This window comes from Hylaeus volcanicus, chromosome 6, assembly GCF_026283585.1.
Source record: "Hylaeus volcanicus isolate JK05 chromosome 6, UHH_iyHylVolc1.0_haploid, whole genome shotgun sequence".
Taxonomy (NCBI): domain Eukaryota; kingdom Metazoa; phylum Arthropoda; class Insecta; order Hymenoptera; family Colletidae; genus Hylaeus; species Hylaeus volcanicus.
The window spans coordinates 4,285,870-4,310,345 of record NC_071981.1 but is presented as its reverse complement, the minus strand read 5'-3'; the positions used below and the strand labels follow the sequence as shown (position 1 = coordinate 4,310,345).

General features: G+C 45.5%; 1 protein-coding gene across 3 annotated transcripts in view; it reads right to left on the bottom strand.

The window, feature by feature from the left end:
- The window catches only part of LOC128878228 (uncharacterized), a 217,974-nt gene that overhangs the window by 80,230 nt on the left and 113,268 nt on the right, over positions 1–24,476 (bottom strand). For all 3 annotated transcript variants that reach the window (XM_054126249.1, XM_054126248.1, XM_054126251.1), the window contains one exon: positions 18,935–19,012. In XM_054126249.1, the coding sequence (XP_053982224.1) occupies positions 18,935–19,004 (70 nt within the window). In that variant the 5' untranslated portion in view covers positions 19,005–19,012. The remainder of the gene's footprint in view (positions 1–18,934; positions 19,013–24,476) is intronic.

Below are 24,476 nucleotides of genomic sequence, written 5' to 3'. Positions count from 1 at the left end.
TTTCCATTCCGGTTGCTGGCTCGAAACGATACCGGATAACTATGGGAAACAGCGACAAAATCGAGAAAAACTTCCAAGAACTGACATGTACCAACTGCCACAACGAATTCAGTGCTGCTAGTTTTACAGATGGTACGAATTTTAATTGTCGATTTTATATATTCGCTAGCTGATCTCGCCGAACGTTGTTCCGTCAGTACAACGATATCCATACAGTCGGTCCCATAAATATTTGTACTCTCTATGTCTATCGAAGAAATTTATTTAAATTAAATGGTAGGTTTGATATTATATATATAATAATGAAAAATTCATAGAGGATACGAATATTTATGGGATTGACTGGATGTCGATGTTAATGTTACTGGAAGTGACTTTAAACGCGGATTACATCCAGATGTCTGACTTTTGGTATCAACCATGAATTTTTTTGTCTCGTAGCTGTCGCGTTGGCGTCAGGAATCATGTTCCCGATACCGGTGAACGTGTCGACATACAGGTACCGTGTCGATGTCTCGAACGTCGCAAGATAAAAGTCCTCGGAGATCGATGCCGCATGCAAATCGAGCTACAGAATTTTCACGATTCTCTCCAGCAGGCCGCCTCGGTTCCGAAAAAGGACAAAGGGCCGAAAAAGGCAGGCTAGGGACGGGAAGGGCTCGGGCGAAGGTGGACGATGGAGTCTGCCAGGCAGACGCCCTGTCACGGAATAACGGCGTACACGTTGCGGTGGCTCGTTATTGTTTCATGGAGCAAAATATCGTATTCTATTTACGCGCGGCTGGCAGCCGCATTCAAAATTCACGAGTCCGACGGATAATACACGGCCCTGCGCCGTGTCACGTCATTCATCTTACATCATGCCTCCACGCGGAATTATGTATGCGCGGTCACAAAGGACGCTCCCCGGAAATATGACTAGCGACAAAATTATTGTATCAACGTTCCCGATGGACCTCTTGCTCACCTCTGACATATGCTTCCTCCTACAATTTCGGTATTAGCTACAATGTGGAGCACCGGTACAGCATTTTCAGTAGAAATACAAACGCATGCGTACCGATATCTTTGTTATCTCGTTATCAAATACACTTTTTAACCCACTGCATATCAACAGCCACTGCACATAAATCAGAACAAAAATTTCTGCGTCGTATATTTCTCGCTGTTCTCGCGATGCAATAACTGTCGACTGCAGGAACAAAAATGTTTTCATCCTAACGTCCAGATACACAAAGTAATCATCAATTTTCAAAAAAATTGCAATTGCAACGATGGACTACGCTAGCATCGAAAGAAAAATGCGATCAAGCGTGAGGATTATAGGTGCGGAGTTACGCATAATGGAGAAGGTTGAATTATCGGTGGAATGAATAAACAAGGGTAGAATTGAAAGAGCAACGCGGCAAATGGCGAAAATAGCGAGGAAAGTGATCCAGGCCGGGGCACAAAAGTTCCCGGAGGAAGCCAGCTATTTATAAGTCGGAAGTGGCATGGCCAATTTGAAAACAGGAGGAAAGTGTGGCCCCGGAGTCGCTGAAAAGTTTTCGAGAAGTTCGCCTTGCCGGCCGGATTCACCTCGTAATTCAGGGGCTGGATATTCTTGCAGTCACGTCGTATTTTCAGCGAGCGCCAAACCACCGCGAATATAAATTTTCAGCTGGTCGCGGGCACCGATGAAGGGTCTAGTCGTCAAAAACAACGGAAGAGCTCCGCACCGGTGCTCCTGTAATTCTCGACGCTCAACTTGCCGCGTAATATCGAAATGGGCTTGCTCGATACCCATGATCCACCGCGACACCAACTCGGGCTCTGTTCATCTCGTCGACAACTTTATTATTGCGACCAAGTCTGAAAGCATGGCGAAAATGTCTCAACAGTGGGCTACTTTGGTTTTACTTTATGGAATACAAGGCTTCAGCTGCTCGCGATTCTCTCTTGGCCTGAAGAGTAAAGTAAAAATGATAGCTATTTCCAATAACGAATTATGCCTACAGATCGAAATGTTTCGTAGAGCTGCGCACATTTATTACTCGATTACGTTGCATGAGACGTAGGTCGAAAGGCCAAATGAAAGTTTACCATTTGTTCTCCGGTAGGGAGGCGCAATAACGACAGGAGCACGAAATGAAATATTCATAATTAACATTCGTAGGAAGGCGGACAAAAGGTAAACAAGCAAAGGGGCGGACTTTGATCAGAAAGTCGGTCTCTTTTCGTTTTTCGAAGCCCGTTAGGTTGTACGTCTCCGGGAGGAATGCGGAGGGAGAAGGCCCGCTATCGTTTGCTCATGTTAACGAGACCCTTAATTATGTTTACAATCTAGGGAGAATAAACTGTTCATTATTAATGGAGGTCAAAAGGGGGTCTAACGGCGCTGCAGCCGTCGCTGTGTCGCAGGTTACGACACACTCGCATAATATTTGCACTTTATAGAACGACAGAACCTACCGTGGCCCGACCATTAATTCTTCTCTGGAATAATAATTTTTTTACCACTTCTCGAAGAACAATTATTTCCAGAGACCGCGGACGAAATTGAAAGTGAAAATGATAAATGTAATCGTACCAAAATGGTATACGTTAAGGAACTTGGTGTTTAACAGCGAAGAAGAAATAAATTACGTAAAGAAGTAAAGATACTTCTTTCATTTAAATTAGACAAATTTCTACGTAAGAAACAGAGGGTACGAATACTTATGAGACTGACTGTAGATCTAAAAATGCTAGAGCATGATCTCCTTCTGGACCCAGATGCTAGAATCGGCGATGTTCTCATCTTACCTACGCTCAAAGGCCTTCGAATATGTGATTCTGCTCCTGTGCCAACCTTGTGTTATGCATCCACGTTCGAATGCCTTTGTGTGCGTCATCTGTCCCCAGCTGGCGAGAGATAACATCCAATTTGTGCGCAAACCGCCGGATTTCGCGAGGGGCAGGTTCTCGACTTGCTCGTTTGCGGTCCATTCTCGGTTTTCTTTTCAACTCTTCCCTGTCCCTCTGTCTCCGCTACGACTTCTTCCTCTTTCAATGCCCGCGATTCAGCTTCCTCTTTGCGCTTAACAACGATTCTCAAATTCTTTTAAACTTTTGGAAATCATAACTTGATTTTGAACATTTTTCGATAGTGTTCCATATACTCTTTATTTGCATCTGATATTAGTCGCAGTTGTTGGAGAATTTAAAACGATGACTGGTGAAAATAATTAACACAGTGGATTAACCGAGTAGGGTTTGCCAAGGTGGAAAAATAACTTTGCAATATACATTGTATATCGAATTCAGTGACAACCAGCTCGCCATCCCTCGGCGCCATGGTTCAGGGTTTTTCGAGCTTTAAGCTGCTTCCCTTCAACCCTTCCGTTTTTCCCTCGTTCTCAAACACTCATTCCCCACGGACAGCCCGTGGAGAATCCGTGGCACGACGAAGCTCGATTTGCTGCAGCTGCTTCGGCGGATCGTTAAAATCGACCGTAAGCTGTAATTCGAATCGACAAGGCGCGAATTTCCACGTTCTATAATGCCGGGACGGAATTCTTTTTTTTTTCTCTGCACCTAATTTTACCTTCGAACGTGCTTCCTCGAGGGTTTATTAAACCCTTCGCGATTATACTTTGAATTTACGTTAGGTGTATCATGGCTTATCGAAAACGAAACATTAATAAATTCACACAAATTTGCATTCGTCAAGAATTAAAGTAACGGCAGAATTAATTCAAAGACTGGCAACATTTTTCCGTCGCGAAATCGAAGAACAGAACTTTTACATCTTCCTTGAAATTCGACGAATTTCCCAAGGGCGCTGCAATCTGAGATGAAGATCATTTAAGTAGACTTAATGAAATTACCAAGCACGCGAAAACGGCTTAATAGATGGAGAGTAATTGCTTCTCGTTGATCGAGAAAATCGGTTCCGCGTCGAGTTCGATTGTATCGAGATTTTAATTGGCATTCCCTTGACTCCCTTTATTTCTTACACGCATAATTTGACCCTAACTGTTCGAGGTGTGCGATTTAGAAGGCGCATAAATTTCTGTTTTCGCTAATCCACTAATGAAATTGCTCCATGACGTCGGATTATAATGTTACAAAATAAAAATCCTGTTGTACCTTTCTCTAGACATTACCGCCTGAAGCATTTTCCAAATGAGATATTTCATATGAAAATACGGACACTGAAACTTCAGTTTAAACTCTGCCGAGCTACGCATTCTATGTCCTAGTCAAACTTCCGCTTTCCCCTTTTCACCAACAAAAATGTTTTGCAAACAAGACAGAACAAACGAATATACAACCGAGGAAGCAAATCGTACACGACACGCATACAAAAGTTCAACAGAATTAGTTGGAATGGAGCTTTCTATTCAAGAATATTCTAAATTAAATTCCACATAAATAAATTGAGTAAATTTCTTCTCCGTTTCCCTTAGACATCGAATGCAAATTAATTTTTTACTTTAACATTTACAATCGAACACGAAACGATTAGATACTTGGTTATTCAGTTTCCGGAGCAAGCATAGACTCGGTTGCGAAAAGCGACATTTTTCCAAAGAGTTGTCCAAAGAAAAGCCTCTTATCCAGCGATACAACAGATCAAATAGCCCGGATCGCGGGACGAAAAAGACAAATTCGATGCGAATGGCAATAAACACACGCGACAATTGGTCCGCGACAAAGAGGACAGAGGGCGAAGCGGTGGAAACAAAGACGAAATTTAAATCGAACAAGGGGGCGAAATTTCCACAAAACTGGCGCACCGTGAAATGGAAGCAATAAAATCGTTCAAAGGGAGTCCCGTCAGCGAAAGGCAACGCCGGGACGTTGCTGGGAATTCGATGGCCTCGGAGACGTCGTCGTGGAACGAAGCTGAATGAAATAATTTCTCGAGAACGATTTGTTTGTAGGCACAATAAAACGCGCGACCGATGAAGATAAAAGAGAAGCCTCGGGTTCGATTGGCGTCGAGACGCAGCCCCGATGAATGGGACGCTCTGGAGAGGCGTCCATCGAAATCGGAAGACGAGTGGATAATTCTGTACAGGGCCATGGGAACAGAGAGAAGTTCTGGAGGATATCGAGAGACGGCGGCGACATCAAAGAGAATTCCACTTAGCATTGTATGGCCCGTTTGCATTGTACATTTGCGTTCGACGAGGAGTCTTCATATCGAATGCACGCTCGTATCGATAATGAAGCGTCGATTATATCATCGTTCGGTTTTCTTCCTCGTCTCTAGGACCACCCTGTGGGCGTACAAGGGAGAGTAGGGCAAAACGGGCAGTTGATTTTCATTTCTCTGTTATTCTAGACACCTTAAAAGGGTGCTCTAATCTCGAGAGTAATTTCTAACGTCTCGTTATAACTGTGCCAATTAACTTTATTCAATAATTTACAATCTGAAATCGATCTAAAACTCCCCATAGAGAGACTGATACTTTTGCAATTAAACTTCGGACGAGTGGTTCATCAATCTTTCAATAGCATGCTTAGGGTCTTGGTCAGGTTAACACACCCTCGAGTTTCTCGTTTTTCAGTCCCTTCTTGTCAAACAAGCCGTTGTACCCAAGTGTAATCAACAAATATTAACGTTCCGTCGATTCTATTGTCCTTGGATCGCGTTCGAGCTTTCTTCGGTTGATCCATCGAGAAAGAATGCCTACGTGACGTACTGATATTACTGCACAATCATATTCTCGATCATTGTTTGAACAAATACTGTGAATAATTAATGTAACTATTGTCAGAAATAAATGTTTAGTTACTCCAGCTAACAGATGCAACGTATGTACGTATTCCGAACCGTGATTGTTATTAATATTAAATCGAAGATCGAAGAGACAGAAATGAATATGATCAGCTTCTTACGTTCAACAATCCAACCGCTGTAAGGCAGACAGAGGGAACAGCAAACCAATAATGACTTTTCATCATTCGAAGAAGTATACTGAATCATTCCGCGCGTCTGGTCTATGAAACAAGCACAAAAGGGAGTATCGAGTGATCTCGAGCTGCATCGAAAGATATTGAAGGAGGCCAAAGAGGATTCGCGTATTCCATTGTATCGAGATGTAGTGCGCGCCCTTGTCGGTCCGCATATCCACGAGGAGAGTTACCGAGATGTTTATCCGCTTATAAAGGTCGCTATCCGAATATTTATTTGTTCGCGGAAGCACCAATGCCCCGTCTCGTTCAGTTTCAACGGTAAAGGGCTGCGACGCCGTCGCCACCCCTGTATTTATTGCTCCGACGGGAGTCTACCTTTGTGCCCGCGTACCTTGCTGGTTGGACCTTGAAATATTCCTTCTGGCGAACGAGACGGTGTTAAAAGGCTTTTCGGATACCCTTTCTGTCGCCATGGCGACTTTAAAGTGACAAATATGGGACGAGGGCTCGATTGCTTCGGATCCCGAATAATTGAAAATAAAATATTATTCAACAATATTACTCGCGAAATAGTATGTATTTCGGAATAGAATTTGACCTCTTATAGCAAATGAATATTAATCACGATCTGGTATTGATATTGGTCGCAGACGAGACGCGATTAAACATTCATAGTCGTTCGTTTCTGTCTTTGTTACAATATTTAAACCCTCAGACAGATTCGTGTACATCCGAACCATTATTATATGTATCATTGTTTTCATGAATAATTTTACACGAGTTCCAGTATTAGCTGAATCCGTAGCAGCCGATTAATCTCTCAAAAACTCTTTGTAAGTAGGTCTCAGACAGCGTGCAAAGGAAATGAATATAAAGTGTTATCCTGACTTCATTTAAGTTGTTTTCGAGGTTCAACTCCGAGAAAACACGAAATTCGGTCGTGTGAAAGCAACTCCAGGGAATATCGTATTTAACCAGCACAAGTATCCTTTCCGGGACACCTCTCAACTTTTCCTGTTAAAATTAAATGGCCAATCACTTTATTATCGTTACTCGTGTTAATAAATAATTCTCGTGTAGAAATAAAATGAAAACAAAAATCGATTCCAAAAGCATAGTATCATAGAAAATACTGACACGAGTATTAAAATTTATCAAGTTTGATTGAATTTTATTGAATTTAAAATGAAAATGCATACTACGCCGTGATTCAATTTCCATATCCAAACGGTGTATCCGGTTGGTCGGAAAGTAATTTCATATTTCTACTACCAGAATAATTAGTTGTATTTTTAATCGACCAACTTCATTTTACACCGTATCATTGTTATATATTTAAACAGCTAACGTGTTTCGTCGTCTGCTTCTCGCTACTTTTAAAATTGCAAATTTTTCTCAATTAAACATTTTTTCATGAAACTACATTTGATTCAACTAATGACAATTTTTACGCCGCGTACAACGCATTCCCTTTCCCTTCGGTGTTTCGTAGAACTGCCATTCATTGCACTCGGATAAAAGTTCTTGTTTTAACGCAAACACGTCGGGAGAAGAAAAAATAGCGGGAAAAATAGAGCTACATGAATGGCACGGGAATGGAAGCTTTTTTTACGAGGTTACCGACTACTCGAGCCTTGGAGTGGCTTTCGCTACGTTTTCGCCATCGTAGCGTTTATGATGGCTCTTTCGAGTTCCTCCTGCGAGGCATCCAACGATGCCAAAGAAACGTTCGCGATAATAAAGCTGACGTGTGATGCCGTCGCCTGGAGCTCGCGAGTTTTCGGTTGGAAACGTTTCCGCGTCGAGATGAACGCCGATCCTCGGTTCTTTTGGTTTTTGAACGGTGTCGCTGAGCTGGTTAAAATATTCCCGGTACCCAGAAAAAAGCCTCGTTCTCTCCTCGAATTAAAAATGCTTCCACATTTTTCTTTCCAGAGAATCCGCCAACTAACGCATTCAGCGACAACGAATCGACTCTAGGCGAACTGGAGTAAATGATTGTGTACAGAAGCAACATCGCAGAGTTCAGAATGTTTGGTAATACGAGCAAACAGGGAATATTAAATTCAGCATTGCCACGACACCGTTGAAATATCCTCCCGGATAGTTCTAGAAATCGATTAACCGTGTCGGAATCTGCGAATTGCTCGGAGACATCGCCAAAGAGTTTCCCGACTAAACAATACAGTTGGGACATCGAGTATCCACGCACGACTACCCACGTCTCAGGCTCACGGCCTATTTCTGTCTCCTTTTCTCGCTTGGCCGAGTGTAAAACCAAGAATCAAAGGGAGGACACGAGGCTCCAACCCCAGCCACGACCTTCCTCTACACGTCGTTCGGGGTCGTGTTTGTGGACGTGGGGCACAATCGTGACGTCGAGCTCGCATAATTTTCCTCGTTCGCCGTCGCTTCGGTAGATCAACTTTATCTGACTGTTCGCAGATACCCAAACCGGAGATAAGGTGCAGCGAGGTGAATTTTTCGTGGATTCCCGAAGCACCAGCTTTATCTCCTTGGCTCCCTCTCGCTGTCTGTTCGTTCTCATCCCTCCCTCGCGCAAGGGAGATTTTCCAGGCGTTGCGGCCACGATAATCATCGGTCCCTTTGTAATCCCGTGTATTTTTATGATTCACGGTCTTTAGCTACGCCGCGGCAGCCCGCTAATCGGACTTCTTTTGCTCAACGAGACGGGATACATTGAAGGGAATTAAGAGAGAGGTTCAGCACGGATGGATAATTTGCTTCTAATTCGAACAATGCTTTTCACTCGTACTCTTCGACAGCTGCCGACGTGGCTCTGCATTCTGTATCGAGGTAGATGGAAAACGCACTGTTAACGGAAGTTCTGTAATCCGATAATTATAATTTTTTGACGACTGTGCAGAAGAGAAATTCGAGCTCTTTTTAGTATTCGTCACAATTTCTTTTTCCACGGAAAAATAATCGAAACTTAAATGAAAGTATGTCTCTTTCTCCAAACTATGTCGATTTCCCCATATGCTCCTTTTCCATGAAAGAATAAACATACCTCAGTCAATTATAAAGTAAAGCTCCCTACTCGCGCCACATAAGGGAAACTTGAGCTTCGTCGAAGTCGCCTCATTCGGGATTAATTGGATTGGTTTGCGAGTCGCTCGCTAGTGACGTCGCGCGAGATTTCAAGCGAGCCGTGAAATTTTTTGCAAAGCGGGACTCGCATGTCGCGACTATGCTCACCGAGACTTTCTGTTCCAGGAACGAGAGCCACGTAGAAGGTTAATCAGAGTCGAGGTAAACAAGCGGAGGACCACCTCACTTGGTAATTAGTAAGGTCCGTTAAAGTGGATTCCGACACTGGCACACGGTGCCACAAAAAAGGAGCGTCGCGACGACGATTAAAAGCCGGCTCGATTCCACGTTCCCTTTTTCACGTTCTTTCGCCCCACCCCGTTGCTACGTCGCGCCTCACCTTTGTTCGTTTCTCTTTGTATCTATAATAGAATTTTAACCGAGACAAAGATGTTTTGTGTCGAGGTATTAACCATTTGCACTCGGAGCCATTTCGTTACAGAATGTGCACACAGGAATCAGGTCGTGTTACGTAACGTAACTTATAAACCGTGTAATTTACTGTAACGATACTCGAGCTTATATGAATCATTAGACATCGATTAAGGAGCGAGGGAAACCTCGTCAAATATAAAAATCCGAATCCAACCGTGTTTCCAGAATTTCGAAAAACTCCGGCGAGGATTGAAACAGTCGATAGCATCGACCGGACCTCTGCTCGTCTCATGTCCCCGTTTCATTACTCGACTCTCGATTTATCGCTAAATGCGCCGACTTTTTCCAGCGCGTTACGTAAGTTTCGCTCTGCTCGAGAGTGCATCCGGTCCACGAGCCCCGATCCGTTCTCGAATGCACGTCAGCTGCATAGGTGCGCGTTCTTACGGAAAATGAATAATAATAATAACAGACGTGGGAGGGGGAGGGTGGAAAAAAAAAAAAGAAAATCCGGATCCAACGAAGCGAAATACCGTACAGCCGTTGGCTCGACGTCGACCGAGTTTTTCATCGGCGTTACCGATTTATATTTCACGCCGGATTTACCCTCGAATATGTACGTTTTTAGTGTATCCTTCGAGCGAGGCGTGGAATGCACCGATGCACCTCGTCAAACGTTCCCTCGCACACACGGGAATCTGGCCCCTATTTTCCACCTTTCTGTTTTTCACTGATTTCGCTTCCGCTTTTCTTTTCTCGTTTTCTCGTCCACGTTCTCCCACCCGTTCTCCTCTCGCGTTTCGTACGCTTCTCGGTTAATAGAAACAGAGAAAACGGGGGGGGGGGGGGGGGGGGGGAGGGGAGCGAGACACGGTCGACGATAAGAGTAAAAAGTTTCGCGAATACCTAAATGGATGAAGGGAATAGAGAAGAGAGATTCGAGGACAACTCGGTTCTCGGATTTTTGGAAACCGTTCCCGCTGCACCCTTTTCCAAGCTGGAAATATCAGCTGTTGAATACAGCGCGGGAAATTTCGATGAAAAATCGCGAAAGAGTAACTGCGACCGAGCGAATATTATTTCAGATCGTTTTCACGCGGCAGCAAAATTACGCTCGCTTCCGCTCCCCTATCATTTCCGAACGAGTAGCCAGCGCGGTAGCCTTCTTGACGATTTTCGCCCACGTATGCCCGCGTAACCAAACATGTATTTGCGTCACGGTTAAGCGTGTTCACGCACACACCTCCGAGTGTAAACTGTACTACAACAGTGTCTCGGTGCCGGCTGATAGGCGAGGCTGAGAAACAGGGTGAAAGGAGAGGGTGAGCAGGCGTCCCAGATAGTCGACGCTTTGTATTTGCCCATTAATAGTGAACTACCATCCTAGCCGGGTTGCCTAGTCGGCGCTGAGAAATTAGCGGAGGCGCTAATTGTGTTACGTAACCTAGTTAGCGATGTGTGCACTTGGAAATTTGAAGCGAAGATCCAGCTTCCTGTTCGTCGCTCCCCAACCGACGCACCCCCCCGTCGAATGAGCTTTTTCGTCCTAATTACCTGATCGTCGACGGTTCCGACTGTTCTTCATCGTTGGTCCTTGTTTTCTCGCAGCCCGTCGGGGCTTACCGTCGCGCGTCGGGATTCCAAGCGTCTTTTACGGGCCGAGTTTTAATACTTCGTTTTCGAAGCGGTTTTTCGACGAGTTTCGACGGAGCAGTTGTGATTTTCCACGGCGATTTTGTAAACCAAGTTCTCGCTGAACTTTCGCATGCTCCCTTAACCCTTCCAGGAAACTGGGTCAATTTTATCTAAATTTAGTTTGAACGTGTAGGTTACGAGTTTCACCGGTGTCAGACTTCCAAGTTTCTGAGAAGATACTGGGATTAAAGGAAACTTGAAATATTTGATAAAATTATACATAGGTTGATACATTATCTGTTCAATTCTCATCTGGCTAATAGGAAGGGTTCGAAGTTAAACTAAACCTTGGGTTAGGTATTAAAGTCACAGACGTTGGATAAAGGATTGTTACCGCCTTTGGTGCCGTTACCTCGTTAACTTGTGCATTCCGTGCAGCTTTCAGCAATAACAATACTTCGCACGTATTATCCGCTACTATCTAGTAGCCACTTTGGTATAGTAATCGTTAGGCGCTACAATGTTCCATGGTCACAAATCCAGCGTTATGATAATCCGAGACCCCACCTTAACGTAACAATTAATTTCTTTTATGCGAGCAGACCATTTTACGTTAGAATGTATCCTTATCTAAAAGCTTTCGCTCATCTGTACATGTGAACACAATCGATGAATCTGTGTGTCAGCGTTTCTTCTGTTTCGCGTGTCTAGAGTTTCCGTCAGCTCGAAACACCAGCACAGTTCTCGGGGCTGCTCCAGCAGTAATCTTCGATATACCGATCGTTAGACGGTGCAACGGTTTCACAGCCACCAAGTCAGCGTTAAGATAACCCACGAATCCTCGCGGATAAGTGACTCCTTAGTATCGGGAGGTCTTAAACGACCGCTTATCTTCGCGGTCCGCATAAGTATTCGACGACATACGCCGCGAACCGAGCGGAGTTTTAATCGCATACAGGTTACAACACGCGTGGCTTGGTTAGGGAGGCGAACGTGCACGCTGGCCCAGATCCTTCGTGTTTTCCACGAGCCACGTAAATATATAAATATGCATTGTGCAACGCGAGCTTGTCGCCGAGTTTGCCTTGCACGATCCCGAAATTTGCGAGTGCGCGCGTGTAACTAGTTAACTAGCATGTTTCGATGCAGAATCCCTAAATGCCCGATGCTCGGGCGATGCCACAAACAGCTCAATGTATTTTTATTAAGAAAGCAAAAAAGTTCTGTGCTGGGGATTTTATAGAAACTATTGTTACTATTAATGAATCTATCGAAGAAATTTGTTTAATTTAAATGAAAGGCTTGATGTTTCCGAGTCAATTTTCTATTATAAATATGTACACGATTAAACTTCACACGTGTATATATTTCTAATTAAAAATTTATTCGGAAACATGAAGCATTCATTTAAATTAGTGTAAATTTAAATTAGACTGACTGTAAATCTCAAGCTGATGGCTACTAAAATTTATCTACATATAATGAAAAGTGCTCATCAGCCAAATGACGTTGAAGTGACCAGGACTGATAATAATCCGATGGTGCAATATCAGGTGAATAAGCCGCAGGGGAGAGAATATCCCATCCCAATGAATACGCCATGCCTCGCGTGTCTTCTATGGCATATGACCGAGGTTCCTTTGCTGCAGAATCACTTGGCTTGTACCGGTGCCGGTAAAAGTCCTCTTCTGCTCTAATGCGTCGCTCAGAGGGATTAATTATTGTTAATAATAGTAAGCATCAACGGTCTTAATTTTCCAGGACCCAATGGCTTGTAATGGACTACGCCGTTGTATCTTGTCAGCAAAGACAATGCCTTATCGCTTCTTCGTTGGTTGTTTTCCTGGCTCGTATTCCAGGATTCCACCCACCTACTCTTCTTCGATATTTTTCCCAGCTGTTGTAGGCGATCGGATATGTATTGTTGGGCAACCCCGAGTTGCAATGCGAACTCCTCACGCGTTCGAGCAGCATTCTCAGCTGAAAATTGATCGAGTTCCTCTAGTCGAACCTTTTAGGTTGATCAAAAAAATTATCTTCGTAATTTACCGACAGAAGCGTACGCTGTTCATCTTGGAGGATTGTTCAAAGTTCTAGGAACAAAGAATGGTTACCGATGAACTCGTGTAACAGAGTACGCTGAAGTGTCCAAGCGGAGTGTTAAAAATCCTGTGGGCTGACAAACTCGGCCAACTCTCTTCAGCTCGGTAATTACAAAGTTCTCGCTGATATGATCAAGGCCAACTTACAATGGAAAGTTTGAATCCTCGAAAGGCGGCTAAATGGAATTCGGGTCATTTTATCGTCGACGATCTATAACGCGACGATATCATTTAATAGAACGGAGTCGAGTAGCGCGAGTGAATAGAATCAACAGCTAAAAAAGATCTCACGGACGACCTATTAAGCGATTGCTCGTTATTGTTTCACGATCCTGGTACGCCATCAATTGGCATCGAGTAGAGATAAGGACGTGAAGTAGGAGGCAACGATAAAATGAAGGTATTATTGGCACCTACGGGAGTGTTGATTTTACGCCAGAGAGAAAGGCGACGAGTTTCTGGGTCTGGTGCTTTTAATCCCAACATTAAAATTGTATCGGGAGTCGATACGTGGTACATAATTTGTTATTTAACCCTTGGATGGTTCTGGTGCGCATTTGTTGTCCTCGAAAAAGTCGAAACGTTTACTCTATTCGACGGAGACAAAAATTCCACTCATTTAATTTAAAGTTTGTCGGATAACTATTTCCTGCGAAACACGATTCGTTCAAATCACCGAGCAACACGGTAATCATCGTCGTTCAAACTTCCACGAGACTGCAATTGCAATTACAAGTACCATTTCCCCGCAGAATTCAATCAACCGCCACCTCCAGAGAGGAGAAAAGGGACGAAGGGCTGGAATGGGTAAAAAAGATGGACGTGACCTGACAAAGTCTTCTCCGGCCGGCCAAATGGACGGACCCGTTGGAGCTACGATATATTATCGGACATATCCCGTTACTTCACGGTCCATTAACCGGAAACTTGGCGTATTGCTCGTCCCTGCGTAATGTTAATTTCAACGCGGCACACGCGGAAATGGAAATGCACTTTTGTACAAAGTTACAAAACCGCTCGCCGGGGACAAGGAACGAACGAATTCAGTGTTCCGCTTCGGGCCATGCTCTATTCTCTCTTCCTCCCTTTTCGACGTACTTCCCTTTTTACCAGCTTCGCTCGGCCACGGTCTGTAAACGTGCATTTTCATCGTCGCAAAATTAGTTCCCTTCCGATGAAAAAGCTTACTTCTATCAGGGAGAGCGTGCGCACGGTCGCATCCGCGTGCCCTCCCCCTCCTCCCCCCTCCCCCTCCGCCTTTTTTTCTCCTGTGCAGATTGCTTCAAAGCAAATATACCCACCCTGGCCCCGTCGCTGCTGCTCGACGAGGAAATTACGGGAACCGGAAGTAAATCTAACAAATTTCCATTGTAACTCGAAGCAACTCGAGAGGCGTCCGTTAATCTTGATTTTTTTGGCCGAGAGACCCTACACTTTTTGGCCGAAGTTGGCGAACATTGATTGCCCGGAAGAGCGCTCGTTCAGGTATTAAGCCAGAGCGCGAACTTCAGGCTCGATGGAAGAAGGTAGAATTTCGTTTGAGGCGCCAAGCGACGAGAATGGAGATAAATTAGAGCGGAGCTGACCAAACTAAACTCTAGAGGTGGCGCGATTTTGATCAGCACGTTTTGAGCGGTAAAAGGAAGCCTAACGATAACCAGAGTCGAGACGTTCCTGTTTAAAAAAATATTTAATAAGACTCAGTTTACTAGAGAATGGAAAAGTTCGTTTCTGAACCGAACAATTATCCATAAACGCCAATTGTCCCGCGAACGCGTATATTTTTCAACAAGTAGCCACGTTTGGTAGATGCACAGCTGCCGTAACTCTTGATAATGCGTTAACAGCCTCAGTCTCGCGGCAACGATCGTTTTCGGGACTCTCGAAAAAAATTCGCACTTTATGCGAGTAGTTTACGGCGCGCGGCGCTGGGAAGTGGGCCACATCCGGCCGAATTGGAAAAATACGGGCAAACGTAAATCGCGAAAACGGCTTGGTTGGATTGTTCGATAGAGTTGCTGCATGCGCGCACGCATTCGGCTCGGACGTGGCAGGAACGCGGCGCGTATTTACCTTCGGTTTACACGGGCTTAATGTTGCATTGATATTCGAAATAATAGAGAGCTGCGGACGCAACACAGCCTACAACGTGACCCTGCGCGAGCAGCTAGATTTACCGTTCCCAGTTAGCGATGAGACACCACCCTCGCTAATAGAACACGGAGACAAAGGGTGAGTCGGTGACGGGAGCTTCGTCAATGTTGATCCTGTCCACAGTTTGTAATCGACTCATTGAATTATTCACGAAACGATTCGCGAATAGAAACACGAAAAATTGAGGAGTGCCCTGTCATTATGTCGCCAAGTGTACGACGTGCCTGAAAGTTTCGAATGCGTCGATCACCGCTGAGAAGCGAGAGCAGACTCGAGATCCTAATTAGAAACTTCTATCCTTCCGTAAGAGTGAACGAGTAAACAGGGTGAACTTCTTAATCTCTAAAGTAACAAGAAAGTCGCCTCTATGTTGTGCGCTCGACTTGTATCACTGTCTTGGAGACGTCTGCTTTAGTAGTTCGGAGTATGCTGATTAAAGCAGCCGGGGAATCGCATTTCTGGATAATTCAGAATAATTAAGCAACTATCGCGAATTACTGAAATTTACTTAGGTCCGTGCAAATATTGACGTTCGTCCAGTGATCGAGGTCATAAATCCATTAAGGAGGAAGGCCACTGGCAATATATTAAGTATAGAAATTAATTCTGTGCCTTTCCATGGTAAAAGAGACAACAAAAGCTTTGACTATTTTTAACATCGAATTTTTAATATCGTCAAGAATGTATTTTCTCGTCACCCAGGGGTCAAACGTGGATGAATATTTCAGAGATCGAATGTTTGCGACCGATTCCGTCTGACAAAGGGAAAAAGGTCGACACAATCCTATGGAGACCCTCCGCCGCAACCAGGCTACCGTGAACGGTCTCTGTAACATTGTTCCACAAGATCCATGCCATTAACGAGTTTCGAGCTTCTTACTTTCTATCGAGAACTCTCTGAAGTGTCGCTGCTCCGGCCTACTTCGCTCGACAAAGACGGCTTTTGCGAGGCCCGAAGCTGCCAATTAAGGTAGTTATCAAATTCAACGACTCAAAGAGAATCAGTGATCGTAAACTGGAACTGAATGCTGGGGACATCGGTCCCCTGTACAAGCCCTCGCATACATACACCGCTCGGAAACTTTTTTCCCTTGGCATGGAACTTCTCCGATCGATCTAAGACGTTTCGAGCCTCGTCGATTCCGTGTAAGACCGTACTTTTCGCCATTAAATCGTTCGTTTTGTCTAATGAAGCGTTCAACATAGCGCGTCGAGTTCCGAAGACCCAGTTCTTTGGGCGCGGTATTGACTCGAGTCTGTGAATTGCGCAAAGGATGTTTCCAGAAGAGGCTTACGCACCTTTCAATTAGAGTTGGATATTCGAACGAATAGAATCTTTGCAAGCTTAATCACACAATTAGTACACGTGTACACAGTGTATTAATTAATGTAATCTCAACCCTTTAAAAATAATTCAACTTCTTAAATCCACGTTCTAGTTGTTCGTATGCCATCGCGGTACCAATAACAAACTCGTCAAGTTTCTCGAAACTCTTACGTTATCGAAGCGTTGAAAAATCGACTTCAACGTTTCCAGTGGCTCCGACAATGGCCACCTAGCGACGGCAACGTAATTGTTCCCTACCAGCCATTAACAAGTTGGTAGCTTCTTAGTCGACGTCCACGAGTTTGCAAAGCGATGGCACTTCAATCGACGGCTATGTCTGACTTCTCGATGTCGCCAATTAACTTGAAACTCGACGGAACATCAAAAAGTAAATCGTTAACGATGCAACGTTCCCGAGACACTGGCTTGCCGCTTCCTTCTCCCGGACACTCGACTCTAACGTTGCATCGAGGTTAAATAATAATTTCTCAACTTCCGAGTGCCAACTTTTATTGTACTTGATTCCCCGGAGCATTCCCCGATGTATATTTAACTCGGAATAAAACTACGTTTCCTGGCTTCGACACACTCTTGGAAGGGTTCGCTCCGTAATTTATCACGTCTCGAGATTATCGAGATTATTAACGTTATTGTGTGTTTTGTGTCACGAGTGAAAGGTAACATGAAAGATGTTTAAAATATGTCAAAAGTGGAATACACGGAGTACGAGTACCCTGCGCCCCATTCACCACTTTCTTAAACCAGAGATGAAAAGAACGGCCAAGATCTCTCGAGATTCTCGAAGGGATCGATTGTATCGCGAGAACCATTAACGAATTTCCAGCTTCTTAGTTCGCGTCCGGCCAAGACGGCACTTCAATCGACGTAGACGCCTAGCGTCGTTAGTCTCGAAGCCGCCAATTAAGTCAAAAGGGGGAAAGTCTCGTGGAGTTCTCGGGGTCCTTCGTAGCGATGCGGTTCCTTTACTCCGTCGGGAAAGGAAGAAGGGGGTAGAGAGTGCACTTTGGCCCTGAACAGCCTTCCCTCCGTGTGTCCCGTGTGGGTCCCCCGCCTCGGCTCCTCTAACCCACGAAGATCGAACTTCAAGTTGCTAGACCGGTGAACACGGGATTGTTCGTGGCTGCGACACGGGACGAGGACGGGAGATTTGCTTCGATGGGATGAAACAAGTTGCATACCGCTGTACAAGGACCGAATCGAGTGCCAGGGGTTTTAGGTACATGGACTGGAACGTGTGCCAGAGACCAGGGTAAGGAGACTGACCCCTTTATTTGGCCACGTGAACTGCAGTCATTTCAAACTAGGTTGCTTCTTCGCGGCAGAGACTGATCGGACTAAACTTTATCGTAACGAGGAAACGGAATATTTTAACCCATATTTGACGGAGTCGTAACCACTAGTCCACACGATGTATCAATGATAATACTGTATTATCTATTCCATTCCAATTAATTGGTCTGGGGCGTGGCCAGGAGTCGGTGATTAATCTTAACCGTAAACGGAGAGACTAAAGAACAATATGTTGAAGGGAGACCGAAGCAGGAAAGGGAAGGAAGAGGTAATTTGTTCGATCGCGCACAGTCCAGAGAAGGACGGACGCAAAGGTCTGCGGTTATGGGTCACGGTTGGCTGTGCATTACGTCCAGGAATCATCCAGCAACCCCTGTCGAGGTTATTTCCACGATGATCCAGCCCTCGGTGTTATTTTCGCACGGGTTCACGCCAGATTCCGCGCAGCTGAGATGGATTAAGGATTGCGCGTCCCTTGTCGTCGAGATAGGCTAATAGAAAGAAGAAAGTGGTTCCGATTCGACTGCTTTCTCTGGTTTAGATGTCCGTTTTCATGGCTCGTTGCCGACTACCGGTTGCACCCCCACCGATTCGTCACCCTCCGGAACCGTCGATCCAGGGAATGATTTATGAGGCGATAATGGCGGTGTGTCCGTGGTCGGAAATCGTACAGTTGGTTTTATCGTCGAGTTCCACCCTTTCGAGTATCGTTATTACGACATTCGACGTTTTATCGGCCGGTTGGCGTTTGCTCGCGAAGCTCGTGTTCCGTTCTTCCGAAGTGTGGCGAGGAGGCGTAAAAAGATTTATGGTTTAAAAATGAGTTAAGCTGCGAATCGAGAAGCTTTCGAGGGTGGAAGGGACCGCTATCCTCGCATGGCAAACAATCCTGGCAGAGGGTTAACAATTTATTCTAGCGTAGAGGTATTCATCCGCCTGTCGCGCGATCGATACGCAAAATAACGAGGTGATTGCCGACGATATCATTTATTCCACGATCACAGGATAAGATATTACAAGAATAACCACTTACCGGCATGCGATGCATCCAGGATGCACGAAAGCGGCAGCAGGAAGCAAGTCAGCGCCAACGGCCACTTCATCTTCGAATCTGCAACAACAGAAACGGGAACTATTACTTACTAAACACAATCGCGTTATTTAGATCGTCAGAAAAAACTCGAGAGATGAATTTTAAAGCTCTCTAAATTTCCTCGTTCCAATTGCACCCTTCCAGCGTATTCGAGACGTTAACACGGCGTATAAAAAGCCTTCAAACAGAATTCCAACTACTTCCGGAACAGCAGTGATGAATGAAACTAGCTTAATCGACTCGAAATGGCGGAAAAGTAGAGTGGTCGAGCAAACGTCGAGCTAATATCGACCTAGGCCCCTGCGCTTACCCGGTTTGTGTAGTTTGTCGTGCGGACCCTCGCGAAACATTGAGAAAGAACACACTCGGCACGAATTAATGCCGCGTGTTCTCGTTTCGAAACAACGACAGCCCACAATTAGGGGAGGGTCCGGCGTGTATTACCGGCAAGAGTGTTCGACTAATCCTTCTTTCGCTCGACCGGTACCGGATATCGATGGATGCGCTCCCGGCCACGGCAGCGGGGAAGACGGATCGCTTTCCACGCGATAGAAATTCGACGATCGATACCGTTCGAATTTTTCCGATGGTCCTGTCGATATCCGGGAGATTCGACGGAGCAAATTCAGAGACGGTTCGAGGGTAATTTTGTACATGGTCTCGATGAAGAGGACACTGGAACCTGGAGGAAGTAGAGCGTTTTTCAGATCGGGGGTAGTCAGCGCGTACCTCGTTAAAACAAGTATTCATCGGTAATGCTATTAGTAGGCTGAGTATGTATATGCAAGATAATTATGTGAAAATGACATAGGTCGGCAGGAAGCAAATACGTTAAGGGTAGCAATAATGTTTAATTCGATTTGTGATGCGAAGGCAACCCACGATCGACAGAATTCCAATTTAATTCATTTTACGCGAGCAAGGCCCTCGTACAGAGATATCTCGAAAGCCAAGTTCCCCTAGTCCTGGCGACGCAGGAGACATGATGCTCCTGGAGACGACAATAGATTTACTTCCTAATATAATCACTTTGGACAGTGTAATATATCAACTACAATTCCTGTTACATCGGTACACAACTTCCAATTCCCAACCCAATCACCCACCAGACTATGTTCCGTTGGGAGCTGAAAAGAATGGCCCTCGGGCCGTACCATGAGGTGAGGATAAAGCATGTCGACTCCGTCTGTGGGCTGTGTTTCATTATGTCTGGCTTGGTAGCTACGCGTTAGGGAGGAGTCGCATTCAACGTCAGCCAATAGAGATTCAAAATTCTGATCAATGGAAGCTTCATCCTCCTGTAGGTATGTAATATCGTAAACGCAATTCGCGGTTGTTTTAAGCCAGATTGTAAAACGAACTCTTCGAAAAGTACCTCGACCCCAAGAAATCGATCATCTTGGCGCGCGACTTTAGAAGTCGCAGCAGCTAAGACACGTCCGTGGCCAAGCGAAAGAAGCCCGGTAATTTGCTTCCAGTGCACGCGGAGGGAGAAAGAAAAAGGTTGGTGATCACGGGCGGATTAAACAACGTGCAGATTTTTCGAGGAACGAAGCAGCAATGCGGAAACCGGACGTCGGCCGCGCTTCCTTGGCCGTGCTCCGCCGGCAAGAAAGAACAGGCTGGGCTAGGTAGGAAAGAGCTAATATCCTCGAGGAAGAGGAACCTTTATTTTTCTTTATTAGCCCGGTAACAATGGCGGAGTACGCGGCGGTGTCAATGGTCTGGCTTTTCGCAAGCTCGAGCGAACCCGCGAGCCAGCCGAGCGGATGGGACGGACCGCATCTGCGGATTCCCCCGGCCAGTTCGTCGTTGTCTGTGTCGGGGAACAAGGAACGCGTTCCTGGGTATGCGTTCGAAAGAGTTGCGAACGAGGGAGGAGAAGGATTTCCTTGCTGGGATCACGGTGACCAACGCGCCACGCGCCAGACTATTGTTTCTCAAGGAGTTTCACCGGTATGTGACGTTGGAAAAAGTGATTCTTCTCTCAAGACATTCGGAGCACATTTCACCTGAGCCCGTGGCTGTCTTGACGTTGCTAAATGTCAACTCTGAGCAACAATGCGAGTGTTCTTCCCAAGTGTCAACCCTTAAACTTCGAGCAGAGCAAAAAGAGAGGAACGAACACGTGCCCAAGATAGGGTGGAAAAAGCATGAAGCGAAAGGACGAAAACGGAGTGGGCTTCGAGCGCGACGAAGAGGCAGCTAGAGCCAGTTTGGAAAATAGAGCATGGAAAGAGCGGAGACTTTGAAGAGAAACGGGGAAAAAGGAGACGCCCCGAATGTATGTAGGATAAAAAACGAGAAAGGGAGCAGCCAGGCAACAGGGACAAGAAGAAAAAGAAGGCGGACGATGCTGGCTAGAACAGAAACAGACCAAGGAAAGGAGAGAACATCGCCTCGAGCGTCTCTTCGTGCACGCTCGCCTCCTGCCTCTCCGTTTCTTCCACCTGGAGGGACATCCCCTTTCCACGTCGCCATTCCAGAACTCTTTCGTACTCCCTCGCGTGCCAAACTCCACGCCAGCTCCTCTAAATAGCCACGTGACGCTGCCAGCCACCGTATTACATTCCATAGACATCGACTCGGTGCTGCGCACACCTACACACCCCTGCACACCCCTGCCGACGTTCCGTTCATACGCGGAGAACTCCAAGCCTCGGAGTTTCTGATCGTGACGAGCTCCCTAGGACGACTGGAAAGGTAGTTGCCGCTTTCACTGTACACCCAGGGTTGGATAGATTTTCTTTTTCTGATCGTGGCACGTGTGCACTTGCACCTGGTCAACGATTAGGGGACTCGAATTCCGGATTTACACGTTGGAAGAAAAATAGTACTTCTTGTTTGATGGGTAGATGGAACCGGTAATGTTCGTATCGGAAGATGATACGCGGGAAATGTTTTACTTCAACTGTTACTTCCGTGCTTCGTAGATGGGAATCAATGAAATCCGAATAAAACGGATAAACGAAGCTCTCTGTAGAATCGAGCACAGGTTCGTTCTTGCTTAAAAACTGGTAGAACCGAAAGGATCGATACCTTCTGGAACGAATCTCATTGTATGCCAGGCAATTCCGAATTGGCAATTTTCAAATGCATACCAACTATCGCAACGAGGGTGGAGGGATGAAACTCAACGTACAAATTTAATTCCTCCGCCTTGAGGGGTTTAAAAGTCGCGTTCCCATTCGATGCAAAGCCGCGCATTTATATGCATGCGCGCGGAAAGAATTGCACTGGAATACGAATCTATTTGTAAGGTATCCTGAGGGACACGGTATCGTATAACGCGGCCTCCCGTGTCGCCGATCCCATAATCCAATGATACACCGAGCATCCAGGTGGTTACAGTCTACATTATGACACGCGTCAGATTATGAGCACTGTTTAATGTCTCCAGTGATACAGGCGATTGTTGTAACGCGCTCATCGCGCTTATGATCATCACGCTGGAAAGAAAACATGTGCATCCGGTGAATTACACGCGGGGAATTCATGGAATTTATCTTCGGTACCTTCTCCTACGAGTTTCTCTTCGTGACGTTCCGTTGTTCCTGGAGAATCTGCTGCGCGAGTAAATAACGCGAGGCATTGTTTTCTGGTATCTACCAGCAACTCGAGATCCTCTCTTAGCATTCTATTGCCACGAATGCTAAGATCATATTGACTTCGAAAATGAAATCTTTAATTTGAGATTCGAGGATGAGGTCACCTTTGCCTAAACTAACATTATTGCTGGTGATTGAGAGTCCCCTCCTGAGCTCAAAGGGTTAATCCATTTTCGGTCATTTCCTCTCGCTATATTTCACGAGGGGTGCATTGCTTCGAGTAGATTGAGTCGCGTTAAAAAATCGAGCTAAAAAGGATCGCTACCTTTAACAAATTTGCTTCCTGCCGACCAACGGCGTTCTTACGAAATTACCTCGCGATCGGTGGCCAGTCGGAATGGCATTAAGCGACCGATTACACGGGCTGCACTCGTTCAACGACGGAACTACAAACGACTAATCCGATCATGTTTGATACCAGCAGCAGTCCCACTCGTCGGGCACTCTCGTCTCGTGATTCGTAATCGAATAAAATACACTGTTTACATGCGATTTTCGTGGAACGTTTAACCGGTAATTCGCGTTTACGCGGCTTCGGCCGTGAAACTCGAGTGGCAAGGGGTGGAAGCACAAGACGAGGCGAGTTTAATTCCTGAGTAATTACGGGACAAGGCAGAGATAACTCGTTTCCGAATGCTGATGGAGTAGTCCAGCAAAAAAATTCATTGCAGATGGAACGAAGGATTCTCGATCTCTGCAGCCCTTAATAGCGATTGCCAAGTCAGGCTGTCGACGTTTGTACCTTCCTGGATCGAAGAAAATATTGCTGCGACTGTATTTCTTAGAGTATCAACCTTCTAGGTCCTCAACCTCCGTTACAATGGAAATTCTAAGGCGTATCCGAGTAATATCTCGGCGAAAATTAATAATATTCGAACAGGACTTATTTGATCGTCTATTTGCCACCACGGCTACGTCTCATTACCGTTGGAAATACACTACTCATCCGCGGCTCGATGGAAACCTCCATTAATTTTAACGATGACGGGCTGTAATGATTTCACGGTGACGTCAAGATTCAGCGAGCATTCCGCTACGTATGTCAAAAAATTTACGCTCCAAATGCAAAATATTTCCACGAAGTCCGTGATTCGTAAGACACGATGGCCTAATAAAATGAATATTGTATCATCTATGAATATGTATTCTTCTTTTTGCCTATCCTACTAAATAACAGTAAATGTAATTCGTACTCGTTACTTTTTCATTCCTATAGGCGCGTTAGCAGTTAATTTTCCAAATTTCCGAACGTTGTCTGTGTAATTCTTTCGCGGCACGCGTTGACGCAAATATTGTCAAGTTTTCGTGTTCGCGTTTGAAAAACGTGGACAGATTTCGCGAACGTCGAGAGAAGAAAGCAAGATTTACTGTCGTAGCAGCGAAAACAACGCGGCTTATTTTCCCCGGGGGTGCACGTCCGCATGCGTCACAGGACGTCATACTCGCAGTGTGCAGGGGATGTACAGATTGAAATCCGACCATCGATCGAGACACGACGAATTCCACGATACCGGGGCGATGGCACGCACGGAAAAGCCTGGGCTGGCTCCTGCTAGCAGAAATACCGAAGTGTCACGGGAATCCCGCATTTTTTCTCCTCCGATATGGAGCATAGCGATCCGACCGGCACGAACGGATAGATATTCAATTAATCTTCGCCCGGGATCGATTTAAGCGATATGCCGTGTCCGCGCTTGTGCTCCTTCCGAGGGCATTTTTATCGCGTGTAATGCCCGCGAGAACCGACCACCGCGCCGTGTCGAATATTTCAACCCCTTGAAACAGGAAGCCTTGGACGCGTAAAAATTATATTCGACGATCTTTTCTCGAAAACAAATGATGGACGATCTGTTCGCTGGGAATTGTTATACATA